This window comes from Hippocampus zosterae, chromosome 1 (assembly GCF_025434085.1).
Source record: "Hippocampus zosterae strain Florida chromosome 1, ASM2543408v3, whole genome shotgun sequence".
Classification (NCBI taxonomy): Eukaryota; Metazoa; Chordata; class Actinopteri; order Syngnathiformes; family Syngnathidae; genus Hippocampus; species Hippocampus zosterae.
The window spans coordinates 33,573,625-33,592,531 of record NC_067451.1 but is presented as its reverse complement, the minus strand read 5'-3'; the positions used below and the strand labels follow the sequence as shown (position 1 = coordinate 33,592,531).

At 47.5% G+C, this 18,907-nt stretch overlaps 1 protein-coding gene across 3 annotated transcripts in view; it reads right to left on the bottom strand.

The window, feature by feature from the left end:
• Positions 1–422: 422 nt before the first annotated feature.
• Positions 423–18,907, bottom strand: part of tapt1a (transmembrane anterior posterior transformation 1a) — a 34,315-nt gene continuing 15,830 nt past the window's right edge. For all 3 annotated transcript variants that reach the window (XM_052059596.1, XM_052059587.1, XM_052059579.1), the window contains 6 exons: positions 10,195–10,304; positions 10,076–10,135; positions 9,944–10,012; positions 9,790–9,866; positions 6,361–6,536; positions 423–3,756 (listed from right to left, as the gene is read on the bottom strand). In XM_052059596.1, the coding sequence (XP_051915556.1) occupies positions 3,449–3,756; positions 6,361–6,536; positions 9,790–9,866; positions 9,944–10,012; positions 10,076–10,135; positions 10,195–10,304 (800 nt within the window). In that variant the 3' untranslated portion in view covers positions 423–3,448. The remainder of the gene's footprint in view (positions 3,757–6,360; positions 6,537–9,789; positions 9,867–9,943; positions 10,013–10,075; positions 10,136–10,194; positions 10,305–18,907) is intronic.

The following is an 18,907-nucleotide window of genomic DNA, read 5'->3' as shown; positions in this document are numbered from 1 at the left end:
CCGGTTCTCTGGAAGAATGAGGCGGTAATTTTACAGTATATCTGTGTGAAAGGGGCAGTCACATGACATTAAACACATTTCAACGTTGATTGACAACTTTATCCAGTTGGTGGTCCAATTGAATTGTTGACAGGTAATCAAATGTGTGGCCTACACTTGCGAGGCAAAAACAAGTCAAAACTGGACTGATGAAGCAAGAGCATCAGAAATGAGTCAACTCACTCTCAGGCCTGTTTGGGACTCTTGCAGACGATGACGACATACCCACAAAAAAACAAACAAAAAAAGAAACCCTCCCAAACCAAAGAAAATCAAGCCCAAAATAAAAACCATCCAAAATAATGACAAGTAGCATAAATAGTGACAGCTAGAGCGTTTAAATGTTTTCAACAATATGCAGCGATAAAATAAGTAGCGTCATGACATCACAAGTGGCAACTCCCCCAAAAATATTTTATTACATTTTATAATTACAACACTGGCAGTTAACCATATAGAAAGTCTCTCTTGGATATATCCTCCAGCCTTCCTGACATGGCAGGAAAGTACTTAAATAAAATTAAATAAATCACACCTGACATGTCACATCTTGTATCAGATAAAAAGCGGATTATTCATATTTCTGCAGGGAACAAACAATCATTTCATTGCAATCAAAATCAATCCAGAAACATTCCAGATGTAAAGGCTTTCACTGCGAAAACGCTTCTGACTACGGCAAGGATGTAAACAAGACGGCGAAGGCTCACGAAGGCAACGAGTACATTTGCGCCATCAGTGCTAAAACTACAAGGACAAAAGTATCGGGACAGCAGGCAGGACGTCGAAAGAACGCGCCAGAGTTGGTCCGCCATTTTGGGGCGAGAGCAGCGTTCACACTTCTGAGAAGCGACTGAACTTAGATTTGTGCAGTGGGAAGAAGAATAAGTATCAACAAAATCAAGGCGGTCATTTTGTGGAATCTCGATGTGACAAAGGCAGCACAAATACAAACCCAATTCCAATGCAGTTCGGATGTTGTGATGAATATAAAAACTGAATTGAATGATTGGCAAATCATTGTATTCAACTTATAGGTGGGCAACAGGAGGATGCTTGCTCAACTAAAAGCTATGATGGCCAGTCCCTCCCACCCCTTCCAGCCCACCCTGACAGCACTGGGTAGGTCCTTCAGCCAGAGACTGTTACACCCATGCTGCAAGGAGAGATAACGCTGCTCATTTCTACCAACTGTTGTCAGGCTGTTGAATAAACATAGGTAAAAACCTGTAACCATTGTAAATAGCACAGCCACCTTATGCTGTGTTTTCTATGCTATTGCTAATTTATTATATTTATTCTGCAAATATATTGCTAATGCTGTATTTTATATTGCACTTTTATTGAACTGTCTACAGTTCTTTCTGAAACATCTATTTTGTGCAATGAAACACTTTGTGTCCCCCCCAATTTAGCTGCTGTGGATGTCCCCAGTGTGGGACAAAAAAAGGTTATCTTGATGAACTTGATTGGTTTTAGTAAATAATCCTTAACTTTGAATTTTATACCTGTAAAACTGTCCCCAAAAGCTGGGACACGTGTCACAAAAGAGTGAGAAAGTGGAGGGATGCTCATCAAACACCTGTTTGGAACATTGCACGGGTGAACAGGCTAACCAGGAACAGGTTCAGAGAATCTGGAGAAATCACTGCATGTCAATGGCAAGGCCATTGGCATCAAGGTGTCAAGGATTATCACCGCATGGGCTGAGGAACACTAACGTCAGTGGATACAGTTCGGCGCTGCATGCATACATGCAACTTAAAACGCTGCAATGCAAGGCAAAAAGCCAATTATCAACAACACAAAAATGCAGCCGACTTCTCTGAGCCCAGAGCTCATCTCAGATGGACTGATGCAAAGTGTGTGTGTGTGTGTGTGGGGGCGGGGGGGGGGGGGGGTGTTAAAGTGTTCTGTGGTCTGATGAGTCCACATTTTGGGAAATTGTGGATGTCGTGTCCTCCGGGCCAAAGAGGAAAAGAACCATTGGGATTGTTATGGATGCAAAGTTCAAAAGCCAGAATATGTGATGCTACGGGGCCATGTTCGTGCCAACGGCATGGGTAACTTTCACATCTGTGAAGGCACCATGAAGGTACATAGCGCTTTTAGAGAAACATATGCCGTCATCCATGAAGCATAAAATACGACAACGCAGACCTCGGGCTGTTGAACAGCTGAAGCTGCACATCAAGCAAGGATGAGAAATAATTCCACCAAGTAAGCTTCAACAACTCGAGTCCCCAGTTCCCAAGGATTTTAAGGATCCCTGTCTGAACGAGGGAGCAAATGTGCATGATTTTTGTGAGAAAGTGGCAGATCTCTGTGTGAATAAACCTATAATTTGGGGGATCTCTGTGCAAAACAGAGGGCAATATTGCACGGTCTTAATGCAAAAGAAGTGGCAATTTTGCAGGATGTCAATATGAAATATGCAGTAACTTTCAAGGGTTTCTGTTCGTCTCTGTATGGATAAGGCTAGAATGCTGTAGGATCTATATGAGAGGTGGTAATCTTGCAGGACCTCTGTGTGAAAGTGACAGTTCCTGCAAGATTCCAATTAGTAAGGTTCTGACTTTGCAGTGTCTCAGTATGAAGCTGGTGATAGTTTTACAAGCTGCAAGATCAGTGGAAAAAAAGTAAAAAATGTATGTCAATATATAGGGTAACAGAGTAGAATGGTGCTAATTTGGGTCGTCATATGAAAGGGGGCAGGAATTGTGCAGGGTCCCTGTGTGAAATGACAAGGGTTTTCTGTCAGAGGGGCAGTTGTATTCCTACATCAAATGGTGTAAGTGGTCCTAATTTTGCTGTGTGTGTGAAAAAGGCAGTGATTTTGTAGGCTCTCTGTACAAAAAGTTGTGGTAATTTTGCAGGGGCACTGTGTTAAAGAGGCAATACTTATACAGGGTCTCTGTATAAAGGGAGCTGAAACTATGCAAGCTCCGTTGCAATGAGGTAGGAATTTTGCAGGCTCTTTTTGAATGAACCATGCCGTAAATTCTCTGGGTGAAAGAGACATCGGAGCTGTGCAAACTCAACTGCTTGCTGGAACATGAGCTTCTCTTTGAAATTGAAGCAAACAAACAAAAAGGTAAACGTAATTATTGCAAATCATCAAATCAAAGGAACAAGCGTGACTCGTCATCAAGGTCTTGAGAAAGTGTAAACCCCGTTTTGTGCGCCATTGCAACATTCAGGATGGGAATCCTTTGGAATCTCTCGCGGGGACCCCTTCAGCCATTTGTGTGGTTTCCAGCTGTGCTCTTCTGCACCTTGAAAAGTGCTCCTTTCAAATCGAGCTCCCTCACACACTGGTTATCAGCCTGCTCAATCTTGCTGTCGCGAAACGTCTCGAAACGACAGCAAACTACCACAAGCATCCAATGATTTACTCATGTCTTTTTGCTCAGTCGATGCGGTTGCCGCAGATAGTGAAACGGTCGATCTCCAGAAGGTCCTTTTTGGGGGCCTTGGGCCTCCCCTCGGCCGCGTGCTCCTGCTCCTCTTTCAGGGGAGAAAGAGCAGGCTGCTGGGGTTCCGGTCCAAGAGGCGGATGGTCATGACAAGGAGAGTGGGGTGCAGGCGCTGAGGCAGAAGAGTCAACGTGAGGCAGGGGAAAGTCCCACCTTGGTGCTGGCTGCGTAGTCACTGAGGAAGAGGAGGGTGATGAGGAAGGAGGAACAGAGGGCGGCTTCGGGTTCAGCTTGTCGTCACCTGTGAAGAAGAAGTAAACACAGTGAGTGACTATGACGGTCATGTTCTCCTCTGGGCTATAGCTGTCAAGTGACTCACAAATCGCATTTCAATCCCGTGACTGAGTTCCCTCATCACCCGGGTCTGAGTGTTGATAACCCGCCAAAAAGCATCAAGCACAATTGGTAACTTGCCCATGACGAATAAAGCTGCCCGCATCTGCTGGATTTTGCAATAAATCAGGAAACTACCATCTCCAAACAACATGATAGATGCCATTAGAATTCCATGAGTGTAGGCATCATCTTCCACATGCTCTGGGCAGTATTGACAGGCTTCCACTTGTTCCAGACATCAAAAGAATAACCAGCTATGAACATTCCAAGGTTAAAAGATTTTGGATCATGATTTCATGTTTTAATTTAATGAAAAATAAAAGGGAAATAAAAAGGGAAAAAAATACAATTGGCAAGAGGTGGTTAAAGTGCAGCGTCTCATTGTGTAAAAGGCAATAATTTTACACGGTTCTGTGTAAAAGCAGGGGCAATTTTGTAAAGTCTCTGTGTAAAAGTGTCAATGACATTGCAGGCTCACTGTGATTTCATGTGATCTCTGTATGAACGAGACAATTTTACTGAATCACAGTAACAGAAGTGTTCATTTTACAGCACCTCTCTGTGAACGAGATATTACATTTTCAGGGTCTCTGTAAAACTGAGTGATTTTGCGGGATTTGGGATTGAACATTTTGATTAATTTCCTCAAAGAAAGACACAGAAGTACAGCGTAGCATTTTGTTACAAGGCCACAATGATAATGTCCCAATAATAATAGGTACAGACCTGTGGATTTTTTCTGTTTTTGTGGAAATATTTCATACTTATCAGTGTCCTTTTGAATTTTTGTTAACACGAAATAACATCCCCCCCCACCCCAACGTTATGCTATTTGCATGCAGGTACAGTCCCTTTACCGTACAAATTGCATGGGTCCACTGGAAAACTAAAAGGCAAGGGTAACTTTCAGAATCTACACAGTATCATGGGGAAAAAAACCCCACAAAGGCTATTCTTAAAAAGTAAAATGTTTAAAAAATACATATAGGCAATAAGATGTAGTACTTATGCAGGGTCTCAGTGTGAAAGAGTTAACACACATTGAGTTGTGTAAAACCTTTCCTGGGTCTTTGTGGAAAAGTGGCTGAATTTGCAACAGTCAGAGGCAGTAACTGTGGTCTCTACGCGAGTCTGAATTCGCAGGTTCTCTGTCTGAAAGAGACAATTAATTTGAGGATTTTTTTTCAGGAAATGAAGTCATTTCACAGGATCTCAGTGTGAAAGGCTCCAGATCCAAGGATAGTCCATTGTGCCTTGGTTGAGGTTTTGATGATGCTCCTTGAGCTCATGTTTCCGTTTGACTAAAAGTCATGTGCAAACGGCTGATGTCGAACTGCTCGTTGCCCTCATCTGCCCTGCGGATGAACACTCAAAAGCAGATGGTGTGTCGTTGTGCTGTGCAAATGCAGGTTATATGAAAGAACTAAGACATGCGCTTGAACATATTGTGCTGTGGAGTGGCACTTGAGTAAAGGCAAGGTTGAAAATGAGGTAAGCATTGGCAAATGACGGCGCTCGTTCGAATCCCAGCTGAAAGATTTGCCGCCTTGTCGCTTCTATGGATCCAGATAAAGCTGACAGGAAGTGACACGTCATCTTTTGTCACCTCAAAGCTCCTGTTGAGAAGTGTGGGCGGAACCATGGGTGGAGGTGAGAGCAAATGACGCCGCCACTTCCAGGAAAACATGCGACTGTTGGTGTTTGGCCTGATGACGTGCACGTCTAAAAGCTGGCCGGCCCAAACTGCACCATTTGTGCAGTCTTACAAGATGAACAACAAGCGTCAGCGGGTGTCCACCTCAGATTGTTTTAACGCTTCCCGCATGTTGAAGTGCGCCCGTGTTGAAATGGCGGTCATTTCGCGGGGATCTCCCTATGACAAGGGCAATCGTTTTGCAAGCTCGCCATGTGATACAGGTTCACATTTCAGATCGTCTCTGTGTAAAAGCAGCAGCCATTTTGGAGGACCTGTGTCAACATTATGGTTAATATTCAATCCTTTGAAGAGTGTGTGTACCAATTTTTTCATTTTTATTTTTTGCATTGGTGGTAATTTGCCAGGATCGCTGTGTGAAAGAGACTCTTGCTTTTCACTGTCTCTGTGTGAAAGTTTCTCTCATTTTAGAAAATCTCTGCATGGAAGGAGTATCATGTCTCTGTGTCTGTCTCATGTCTGTATTTTCGCAATTGTGTCCCAGTGAGCTCATTAGTTTAAGCATGCATCCACAACACAAGGATTTTTCATTAAAAAGGAAAAACTTTTCCGTCGTTAGAAGCTGTTTCGAATCCATTCAGAGCTTGTTCGCCATCAACACGATTAGGGAATGGGGATTTTCTGTGCCAATCCAAGTTCTAATTTCCATACCAGAATCGCAGGACCAGCCAACCTTTGATAAGAAACTTCTACTCTGGAAAATATGGTATTTTCCAGGGTCTTTGTGTCAATGTCGCTTTTTATGTAAAAAAAACTTTGTAGGATCTCTGTGTGAAAGTGTCGGTAAAATCAAACCTGTGGGCGGCGTGGTCGAAGCGTGGTTGGCTTTGTTGTTGGGGGTCTTGGCTGAGGACGACGAAGCCGCACCGTGCGGCTTTGCAAACAATTTGCCCTCCATGTTGGCCCTCTTAACATACACGCATGATTTGCCCAGCAGCACGATGCTGTTCAGCACCTTCAGTGTGACCAATCTGCGGCAAAAAAAGGGGTTATTTGATCAGAGCTGTGTGTGAATGTGGTCGCAATTTGGCAGGGGTCTCAAGGCAAAAGGGGGTAGTTTAAGAGGATCTATTGGTAAAAGACAGTCAAATCAAACGGGTCTTGGTAAACGAGGTGGTAATTTCACAAGGTATCTGTGAAAATGGGGGTAATTCTGCAGGATTTGTGTTATGAAGAGGAGGTCCTTTTGCGGGCAGGATCTCGGCGTGAAAGAGGCATTCTCTACAAAAAGAAATAATTTTACACGGTCATTTGTGAAAAGGGGTATTATTTTACAGTGTGTATACAGTAAATATTCCGATCCCCGGAATTCTATGGAAAGGAATATCGTTCACCCGGAATAAAAACCTATGCATTAACATTTTGACTACGATATTACGTGTTACCGGAACTTGCGTAAGCGGAAATTCCACTATGTATAAAATGGAGGTGGAGATGGAGGTGTAATGCCACGGGAGCTTAAATACACCCAACGCCCACCCAATGCGACAGAAAATACACAACGCTGAAACAAGTTTTCACTTCGCGTTTTTCGATCATCAGATTCTAAACGACGACGAGTTTTTATTGCCGTGCGTTTTACTGTAATTGTGAATGATTTTAACTTTATTCATTTACGTCCTGGGGAATGCGGCACTAGCTTAAAAGCAGCACCCACTTGACATGACCGAAGAAACGTGTTCGCCGTTTTCATTTCAATTCATTTCAAGTGTGAGCGACTTTTTATTGGCGCGCGTTTTACTGTAATTGCGAAAGATTTTAACTTTATTCACTTACGTCATGTAGATCACCGCATCGAAACGTAGAAGAACTGTAACGACTGGAGCGGAGTGAGTGAAATGCAACCGTTTGAGCGAGGCTGGACACAAAGTTAAAAAGATCCAGCAGACACTTGGAGTCGGAAAGACGCAAATCTACGAAACTTTAAAAAACAAGGCATTGATTCAACTCCTGATGACAAGCAACCATCCAGCAAGGAAGCAATGCAAATGACAACAAAAATCCTTCAGTATGCACAAGAATTACCAGACATCGGTGATCAACGGGACGGTTACTTGCAACTAGCAAGAAAACTGTTTGACACGCAGGCAAACATTGTCATAAACCAAAGAATGCATCCAACAAAACAATCCAAAATACACATTTTTTTTCTCAAGACCGAAAAAAATAATAAATATAATATAAAATAATTAAAATACTGCACGTATTTTACTGTTGTGATTTTTTGGGGATACATCTGTATTGCAGTTTTTGGACAGTATATTTTTGTATTTTATTGATTGTGTTGTTACACGTGCATTTTGTCAACGTACTTGCAGGTTCATGAAGGACATGTACCATGCTCATTTTCCAAATGAGGAATTTCTGTTATCAGGACAAATTGGACAGCGCAAACACGAGACCGTGCTAGAGAATATTTACTGTATGAAGGATGTGACCATTTCACAGATTATCTCATTGCAAGTAAAAAAAAAAATCTCAATTACGTTTGTTGGTCAAACACTGGAAAGGAATTTCATTATCCACGTGAAGGGGGACCATCTTACAGGATCTCAGTGTTAAAGAGGTGGAAATTGTGATGTGACAGTGCAAAAAAGGTACATTTGCAGGGTCTCTGTGGCATGGCACTTTGCGAACTCAACTGGTTGTTCATCTTTAAATGAATGTGATTAAAATTCTGTGAAAATGATTGTGGCACAAAAGCACATGTTCAGTGGCGTGTAAAACTACAATTGGTCTACTGCATTGCATTTGTGGTCCAAGTGTGCCATCATCAGGGCTAAACTGGGCGTCACTGATGACAGGCGGACAAAATTAGGTCTGCGGAACTGCTGCCTGCTGCTGCACGCGATGAGGTGTGAAGCGCAAGCTCATGTCGATGTGGCCGAACTGTTGCCGGGGCACGGCAGTGTGTTGCAGCAAAGGCTATTTTTAAACCACCGAGATGCCAGCTGAGATGACAACATCGTACTGTTCACCCCGAGGAGGAAACTTCAATGGCGCCGGCCCGATGAGATACGGCGAATGCGCATGGGGAGAATGCGAGGACACAGTATTAATGCTTATGTAACGGTGGCGTGCGTGTGTGTTGTGTGGGAATATTTGAGTCAGTTCTCTGACGTACGATATGCATGCTTTGAACAAAAATAGATGCAAATACAAAATGTGTCAATGGACATGGCAAAAGCTTTAGATTGCATAGTGGTGGGGGGAAAAAAAAACCTCTGAGCAAGAGGCGGCCGATTTAAAGGATCATTGTGGAATGAATTGGAAATAGTTTTGCAGGATCTCTGTATGAGGTGGAATATTTTCAGGGTCTTTTTGTGAAATGGGGGGGGGGTCATTTTCTGTAATCTGTTCTTGAATGTGAAACAAATGATATTGTTCCAGGGCCATAAACGAGGCAGCCGTTTTCCAAGATTGTGTTAAAGAAGCGATAATTTTGCGGGATAGGTTTGAGGGTATCACAGGGTCTCAGTCTGAAAGAAGTCAGCATTTTTGGAGATCTCAGTGAAAGAGGTGCTCATTTTGCAGTATCTGTGTGGAAAAAAACCCCCATGACTTCAAAGGCTCTTCGTGTATGAGAGCTACTCCTGTGTGAAAGAAGTGGGATTTTGTAGGATCTCATTGTGAAACGTGTGCTTATTTTAAAGGGACTGACTGAAAGAGGCAGTGCCTGTTTGACAGGGTAGGTCATTTTTCAGGATCTCACTATTAAAGAGGTGGTACTCTTGCAGGTAATGTGTGCAGCATTCCAGTGTGAAAGAGGAGGAGGTAAAGGACCTCACAGCAGAGTAAAAGAGGCTGTGGCACTCTTGCATGGGCACAATGTGAAAAAGGTGGTGCAGTGTGAAACTGGCAACAATTTTGCTGGATCTCAGTGTGAAACAGGTGGCAATTTTACTGCATCTCTGCGTGAAGGACACAGTAGTGTAACAGAACTTAAGTGCTAAAGAGGGTGTCATTTTGCAGGATCAGTGGTCATTTCGCAGGGTTCCTATGTAAAAACAACAGATTTTGGAGGAGCTTTGCGTGAAAGATGTGAGTTCTTATCTTAAAAGAAAACACCAGCAAAACACCCTTTGACGCTTTTCAAGGACTTTTCAGCTGTGCTAAATGACACATTTAAATTAGGGTTAGACATATAATGCCAGATGCACCAACTTCTGACCGCTACTTATTGGTTTGCAGAAGCAAGCAACTGGAAAGTGAATTGGGTCTTACCCGAGATAAAAGAGGAACACACACGTGTATGACAGTGCTCCTCGCACCTTCACTGAACTCATGACCACCCGGATAAGCTGTTCAAACACAAAACGAAAGGTGTTGACATCCTGTATTTGCAGGTCAACAGCGTTTAGAAGGCGCGCCATCTTACGAGCACAGCCAAAGGCAGCGGGATGAAGCCCATTCGGCGTGCCACGGAGTCGCTGTAGTCTGTGTAAGCCTAACACAGAAAACACTTGATGTCAACGGAGCGACAGCACAATCAAAACAAACTGCCGCTTACGTTTTTCTGTCGACTGCTCACGAGATCAAAGGCTAGGCTGGCTCTGTATTCGCTGTAAACCTGACAGGGGACATGGCGGACGTAAGAAGAGGGAGGAACGAAAAAAAATCAGTCCTTACATCTGCTGTGATGTCATTGAACTTGGTGATGAAGGCGTGTTTGATGGCGTCAACGGCCACTTCGGAGGTGAGGATCATGAAGACATCAGGGAACAACACCCATAGGTGCTCTGCGACAAAGGAAACGAGCACAATCAATTGGGCAATTGAACCAAAGTGAGAGTGTATTGCATGTCAATTATACATGTAGGACATTGTTTCTGCATTTTCAAGATCATTTTAACTCATTATTGTTAATCTTTGCACGTTAAATGATGATTTTAGAAACATTTTCATACTGCGATTTTTGAGTTATTGTATTCGTAGCATTTTCATAGACGTAAATCAGTCATGTCCCAGAACCGATGAGCGTTCATTCAAAGCATTTTGCAAGTTATGACTGCAAAAAGTATTCCACAATGCAATAACCCTCCCGGTCTGCTCTGTAACATCGGGTTAGCACATTAGGTCAAAAGTCAGACCTTCAAAATAAAACTATACAGTATAATAATGGTTTCACTCAACTTCATTTAGCCACACAGCATGGACGGCACCACACCGGGACTCGGGGACGCTCGCCACCGTCAGAAATCTGTCCAGCTCACATTCAGCTCCCCCAGCAATTTATTTACAAACCCATTTCCAAAGAAGTGTGGATGTTGATTTGCAAATTATGTTCAGTCTATATTGAATTGAATACATTGCATAAGACAAGATGTTTAATGTCTAAACTGATAAACTTATTGTCTTTAACAAATAATCATGAACTTTGAATTTTATGGCTACATCATGTTTCAAAAAAAGCTGATACAGGGTGATGTTTACCATTGTGTTACACCACCTATTCTTTTAAAAACATCCAATAAACATTTGGGAACTGAGGACACATCTTATTGACGCTTTATAGGTGGAATTTTTTCCGATTCTTGTTGATTAATAGCTTTTGCTTTGCATAGTAGAGTTTTAAGTTGCACTTATGGATGTCGCGCCAAACTATATTTACTCGCATTGGTTTTCTGAGGTGTTTCTAAGCCCATGTGGTCATTTCCTTGACACAATAATGTCGGTTTTAGATGCAGTGACATCTGAGGAATCGAATTGATGTAGGGCGCCATCCAATATCTGAACCGCGTATCCATACGACGGTTTAAGATGACTTTTCTCTTTTAAGTTCACAAGCAACCATTTCATTCTTCTTCGCGGGTTTGTGCTGCAGTTATACCCCATGTGTGTGTTTGTGAGGGTAGGCTGAGTCTTTCAGTTACTTGCACATTAGGGGAACATTCAGAAATAATCCCTGCGCGGGCACTGATTCATTGCGATGGTTCGGAAAATTAAGAGCGTTGTTCAAATTTGTCGTTCGGCTATTCTGAGTGCAGAAAATGCGCGGCGCTCCGACTGGGGACACGGTGCACCAGCGCTGGCTGCATTCAGAAACTAATGAGGGCGGAGTGTACTCAAATCTCTCAGAACACAATCTCAGAGTCCTGCGCGGACATCAGAGTGAATTTGCAGTCCCTCTCAGCAACGCACACTTAGTAATACCCGTAATAATTCACCCCACCAAAAAAAGAAAGGAAAAAAAAAAAACATTTCCCAGTCTCCCAAGGTGGAAAGGAGACGATTGGAAGAATGAGCCTTGTCCAACGTCAAGATCTTATCAATTACGGTCTTGCAAAGATCTTCTCAATTACGGTGACTGGACAGTCGAGTCCAAATCTCAAACTTCGGGCAATGTCATAAAATATATCAGGGGTCACAAACCGCTGGTCTGCAGACCGGTACCATTTGGTACCGGATCACACAGAAACTGACCTACGAGCCGTGAGCACGTTTACTCCATCAGATGTGGCGGAAATGTGTGCGATTCTAGCCAATCGGAGTCCTCTTTCTAATATTGGTTTTCAAGTTGAAATGAACAGAATCCGCCAATAACGGAAAGAAGAAGCAGTAAACAGAAAGTAAGAGTAAATTGCACAAACTCATAGCTAAACGCGCAGCTGATGGGCAGCCATGACTTCCGAAAATGATGCTATTTGACAAGAGAGCGCCTCCCAGCGTTATCTCATGGCTGTTGTTCATGGCATCTCATCAAAAACAAGACGATACAAGAAACCTGGTGATCGCTAATTAGCTAGCAGCCACCGAATGAAAGCAACAAACAATCGTATCATATTTGATCAGTCACATTTGTAAGTAGCAATAATGCTAACACCGTAACGGCAATATTCTTATGTTTACATTATAAGGCGTATTTATTATTCCTGATTGGTCATTCTTAGTACTTCACTGTGTTATTGTATTCTACATTTGTTGTACATTAGAATAACACTGTTTGAAACAAATGAAAACAAATCTGTTGCTATATCATTATAGAACTATAATTAGAGTTGTTGTCAGTACCAATGCTTGAAAATTGGCTATTTAAAAAGCAATGAAAAAAATGGTCACCGGTCCTCGAACAGCATGTTGTCTCAAATGGCCCAAACACAAAAAAAGGTTGGGGACCATTGCCTGATATTAAATACGTCTCTAACTGCGCACTCACTATTAGTGTGGGGGAATTACACTTTTATTTAAAAACGAGAGAACCTTTGCAGTGACGTCATGAAAATTGAGGGGGGGGGGTCACCCTTTGTGAAAATACTTCTTATAAACGTTCTCAATGGATGTTCACAACTCATTCAATTGATACAACTCCAGTACTGTACTGAAGTTTGTATAATAGACTTTGTGCCCATTTTCACGACTAAACATTGCCATCAATTATAGGGAAATGACTAATCACATAAAATGGGCTTGGAAGCTCATTCGGAGGAAAGCTTGTTATACGAGCTTATCACAACCAAGCATTCAAGAGAGCGACCGTGACTGATGAAAAAAGGGTTGGAGCGAGCGCGATGGTGTCACAGCGTGGCTGACAGGCTGCGTCTGTCAGTCAGCGCCCGCGTATTTGCCTTCAGGAGCGTCTAGGGGAGATGACGCTCGTCTCTGAGCTGTCAATTGGGCTGTCATGCCTTCGCTGCTCAAGAGGACACCCCCTGGAGGACAAAAGTGCTCTCGGCTCAGCATGTTTGCTTGCAACTGTGGAGCCATTCACCGACTGCATATGACTTTTATGATATTCCGTTTTTGTCAGTGCTACTAGTGAGTTCTGACTACAATATTTGGTGCACGTTTGTAATTGAGCTTATATTTATTTTTTGATACCATATCACGGTTGTAATTACTTAATTTGTGCTGAGGATTCTGCTTCTCAATTATTTCTATTACGCTCCCCGAGGAAGAGTAAAAGACACCCCCTACTCTAAAAGTTCCCGGGGGTCACACACGCCGAGCCCTTTGTACCGCACCACCTCAGGGTGCCCCGCTTCACTATTTCTTCACACATTCTAAGGACGATTCAGCTTTGTAGTGTGCCGTGTGGATAAATGTAATTACTGTGCTCAATATCAAATTCTCCAGCTCCGGCCTCCCTGTGTGGAGTTTGCATGTTCTCCCCGGGCCTGCGTGGGTTTTCTCCGGGTGCTCCGGTTTCCTCCCACATTCCAAAAACATGCGTGGCAGGCTGATTGAACACTCTAAATTGTCCCTCGGTGTGAGTGTGAGCGTGAATGGTTGTTCGTCTCTGTGTGCCCTGCAATTGGCTGGCAACCGATTCAGGGTCCGTCCATCCATTTTCTGATCCGCTTATCCTCACGAGGGTCAAGGGGCATTCTGGAGCCTATCCCAGTTGTCTTCGGGCAGTAGGCGGGGGACATCCTGAATCGGTTGCCAGGCAATCGCAGGGCACTCACAGAAGAACAACGATCCGCGTTCACACTCACACCTCCGGACAATTTTAAGAGTGTTCCATTAACCTGCCACGCATGTTTTTGGAATGTGGGGGGAAAGTAGAGAACCCACGCAGGCAGGGGAGAACATGCAAACTCCACATAGGAAGGCCGGAGCTGGAATCGAACCCTGCACGTCTGCGCCGCGAGGCCGACCGAAACGTTGAGCACAGGCCGCCGTAAAAAACAAAACAAAAAAAACCCCAACCTTGGTTCAGTGCTTTTATTTTGTATTTATCCATTAGTTTGTAAGCTGGTAAGCCAGTTGACTTCAATGATTTTCGCACAGCAGACTGGTAGTGTCACGTCGTGTGCTCGCCAGCAGGTGGCGGGTTCTCCCACCGCCTGTTCGGCACACCTGCCCGTTATTTCGGGCTGATTACGTGCCTTTATTAGGCGACTCCGGCAGTCATCTCACTGCCGGAGAATTCCTTACCGTGCCATTGCTCTCGATTTGCTATTCTCGTCGTTCGACTATTTCTCGCTGCCCTATTGCCTTACGGCCTCAATCATTCGTGTACTTCTTATAGTGATCAGATTGTTATCTCGGTTGTTCCTCGCCCTTTATCGTTTCGCGAGCGTTTTCAGTTGTCTTCCTTATTTTTTCCTGGTCCTTATTTGACCAGCGTTTTCTGTTACCGTTTTCCCTGTTCGGGCTCCTTTTGTTCTTTATTAAAAACCCCTTTGTTCTCACAAGATCTTTTCGTTGTCTGCTTCTCCGGGGATCCACCTCTTTTTTTCTGTTGTGCACGAGGCGATTCCTCATCGCCTCGGGCTCAACGTGACAGAATTCTCCGGCCACCATGGATCCCGCAGACGCCGAAAAGATCTTGTCCGCTCTTGCTCGACAAGAGCGGCAAATGAGTCAGCACAGCCAAGCCCTTACGGAGCTCAACGGCGCGGTCTCCATGCTGGCTCATTGGTTCGATGATCTCGAACCTCGCCTTATTCGGGTGGAGGAACGAAGACCACCTTCCGGGCTTCGTCCTACCATCCCGGAGGCTCCCTCCTCGTACCCTACTATGTCGAGGGAGCCCTCGCTTCCACATCCCCCTCGTTACGGGGGTGAGCACGGGCAGTGTGGACACTTTTTACACAACTGCTCGCTCGTTTTTGACCAACAGCCGTCCTCCTATGCCACTGACGCCGCCAAGGTGGCTTATATCATGAGTCTCTTGACAGGTCCGGCGGCATCGTGGGCAATCGCGACCAGCGACGCTAAGCCGAATCTCCGCACCTCCTATCCTGATTTCGTGGCAGCCTTCCGTCGGGTGTTCCACCATCCCGTGCGGGGCAGAGAGGCGGAGGGGCGGCTGCTCGCCCTGCAGCAGGGAAGGCGTTCGGTCGCTGACTACTCCATCGAGTTCCGGATCCTGGCCGCGCAGAGCGGGTACGACGATCGGGCCCTGTGTGGACTGTTTCGCCGTGGCCTGAACTCATTACTAAAGGACGAGCTGGCGACCCGCGACCACAGCACCGAGTTGGAGGAGCTGATCGACCTCGCCCTCCTTATGGACAATCGCCTGAGGGAGCGAGGCCGGGAGCGTGGGGGTGATCGGTATCCGCCCCGCCGCACCACGTACCGTGAGGAACATCGTGGGTTCGGTGATCACTCCCGGGACGAGCCGATGCAGCTGGGCGGCAAGGACGGTGGTGCGGAGGTAGGAAGGCGCCGTCATCGCGACCATGCTACAACAAACGGCGCCCAACCATCCCCCCGCGCCGCAACCAGCCATCCGGGATCGTCTTTCCACGCTCCTCCCGAGTACTGTAAGTCACGGCCCCGCGCGTCGCCCCCCGAGTCTAGGCGAGTAGACAAGCGACCAGGACACCCCAATAGACTCGAGCTCGAGGCGGAGGTATTCGGCGGTTCCCGGTCAAGACGGGTTCGGGCCCTGGTGGATTCGGGAGCAGATGACTGTTTAATGGACACTGATCTCGCGTCCGAACTGGGGTGCTTTTTAGAGGAGTTGGTTGTGGCGAAGCGGGTGCGTGATCTAGATGGGCGCCTCCTGGCGGTGGTAACGCATCGAACGGAGCCGTTAAAGCTTTCGTTATCCGGTAATCATATTGAGCATCGCCGTTTTTATGTTATGCGGTCCCGGAACGCCCCGATCATCCTCGGTTTACCCTGGCTTCAGACGCATAACCCGGTGATCTCATGGGCGCGCCCCGCTATCGATAGCTGGAGCCCTTATTGTTACCAGCACTGCCTGCAGTCAGCCGTCGGGAGGCACGAACGCGTCACGCCCCCCGAGGAGATCTGCCTTGACGGAGTGCCGGAGTGCTATCGGGACCTTAGGGAGGTCTTTAGCGAGGATCGCGCGCGCTCCTTGCCCCCACACCGCCCCTACGATTGCGCGATAGACCTGCAGGCGGGCGCTCCGTTGCCAACCTCGCGTCTGTATCAGGTATCCCATCCCGAGCGTGAGGCGTTAACGGAGTATATAAACAGCTCGCTCGCTGCAGGTCTCATCAGACCTTCGCGCTCACCGTTAGGGGCGGGTTTTTTCTTCGTGGGGAAGAAGGATAAATCCCTACGGCCCTGCGTGGACTATCGTGGATTAAATGAAATTACAATTAAAAATAGATACCCGCTACCCTTGTTGGACTCCGCCTTCGCTCCATTACAATCAGCCACAATATTCACAAAATTAGACTTACGCAGCGCTTACCACCTGGTTCGCATCCGAGAGGGCGACGAGTGGAAAACCGCGTTTAAGACCCCCCTGGGCCATTTCGAATACCTCGTCATGCCTTTTGGCCTCACAAACGCGCCTGCCGTCTTCCAGAACCTCATTAACGACGTGCTCCGGGACATGATCAACATCTTCTGTTTCGTTTATCTTGACGACATTTTAATTTTTTCTCGTTCTCTGCATGAGCACCGGCAACATGTTCGGCTGGTGCTACAACGTTTGCTCGAGAACCGGCTCTTCGTCAAGGCAGAAAAATGTGAGTTCCATGTTCCCGTCATCTCCTTCCTGGGGTTCATTATAGAACAGGGCAAGCTACGGGCGGACCCCATTAAGACGCGTGCGGTCACTGAATGGCCGGTCCCGTCCAACCGTAAGGAACTGCAGCGCTTCTTGGGGTTCGCCAACTTCTATAGGCGTTTCATCCGTGGTTACAGCCAGATGGCGCTTCCACTAACCCGCCTTACTTCAACCAAGATCCCTTTTAAGTGGGACCCTGCCGCGGATGCGGCGTTCGCTCGTCTTAAGGCGGCGTTCACTCGTCCCCCGGTTCTGCAACATCCTGACCCTGACCGCCCTTTCGTCGTAGAGGTGGACGCCTCGGATTCAGGGGTGGGTGCGGTGCTGTCCCAACGCTCCCCAGTCGACCAGAAGCTGCACCCCTGCGCCTTCTTCTCCCGTCGACTCAGTGCCGCCGAGTCGAACTACGACGTGGGCAACCGGGAACTGTTGGCTGTGGTCACCGCATTACAGGAGTGGCGGCACTGGCTCGAGGGGGCTAAGGAACCGTTTACCGTATACACGGACCATAAGAACCTCGCCTATCTCCGCTCCGCGAAGAGACTTAACGCCCGTCAGGCCCGGTGGGCCCTCTTCCTCACCAGGTTCGACTTCGTTCTCACCTACTCCCCCGGTTCCAAGAACACTAAGCCTGACGCCCTTTCCCGGCTCCACGAACCTGCGGGGAGGGACCGTTCCCCGGAGACCATCCTCCCGACCCAGTGCATAGTGGGGGCCGTCCAGTGGGAGATTGAGCAGCGGATCCTGTCCGCCCTGGTGGGGGTGCAGGTGCCGGCAGGGTGCCCAGCAGGGAAGCTGTTCGTGCCTCCTGCCCTCCGTTCGGAGGTCCTGCAGTGGGGACACGCATCCAAGGTGGCGTGTCATCCCGGGGTGAACCGGACTGTGCAGCTTGTCGCCCAGCGTTTCTGGTGGCCGGAGCTCCGCCGCGACACGACGGAGTTCGTCAAGGCCTGCACCTCCTGCGCCTGCGGCAAGTCGTCGCATCAGCCTCCGGCGGGACTGCTCCAGCCGCTGCCCATTCCTCCTCGCCCGTGGTCTCACATCGCTGTGGACTTCGTCACGGGCCTGCCGCCTTCCTGGGGCCGGACGGTCGTGCTCACGATCGTGGACCGCTTCTCCAAGGCCGCTCACTTTGTGCCCTTGTCCAGGTTGCCGTCGGCGCTGGAGACCGCCAACCTCCTCATCCAGCACGTCTTCCGTCTCCACGGCATTCCGGCGGACATCGTGTCAGATCGGGGGCCCCAGTTTGTGTCCCGCGTCTGGAAGCGGTTCTGCCGGTCCCTCGGGGCTACGGCCAGCCTGACCTCGGGGTACCACCCTCAGTCCAATGGACAGGCTGAGCGCGCCAACCAGGATCTGGGGGCAGCCCTCCGCTGTGTTTGTCTCCACCGTCCGGCATCCTGGGCTGACCACCTGCCCTGGGTGGAATATGCCCACAACACTCTCGTTTCCTCCGCTACAGGCAGATCGCCGTTCATGACGGCCTACGGTTACCAGCCACCGCTGTTCCCGTCCCAGGAGGGGCAGGTGGAGGTCCCCTCCGTGCAGCACCACCTTAAGCGGGCCCATCACGTGTGGAGGGAGGCCCGGGCTGCGTTGTCCCGCACTGCGTCCCGGAACCGGCGGATCGCTGATCGTCGTCGGCGCCCGGCGCCCTCATATGCGGTGGGAGAAAAGGTGTGGCTGGCTGCGAGGGATCTTCGCCTGGCCGGCTCGTCTGCCAAACTGGGGCCCCGGTTCGCTGGCCCGTTCGAGGTCGAGGCCGTCATCAGCCCCGTCGCGGTCAGGCTCCGGCTGCCGGCCTCCATGAAGGTCCACCCCGTGTTCCACGTCTCCCTGCTCAAGCCTGTGTCTTCCAGCGCCTTGGCGCCCCCTCCCGCTCCGCCGCCGCCCCCGCGGGTGGTC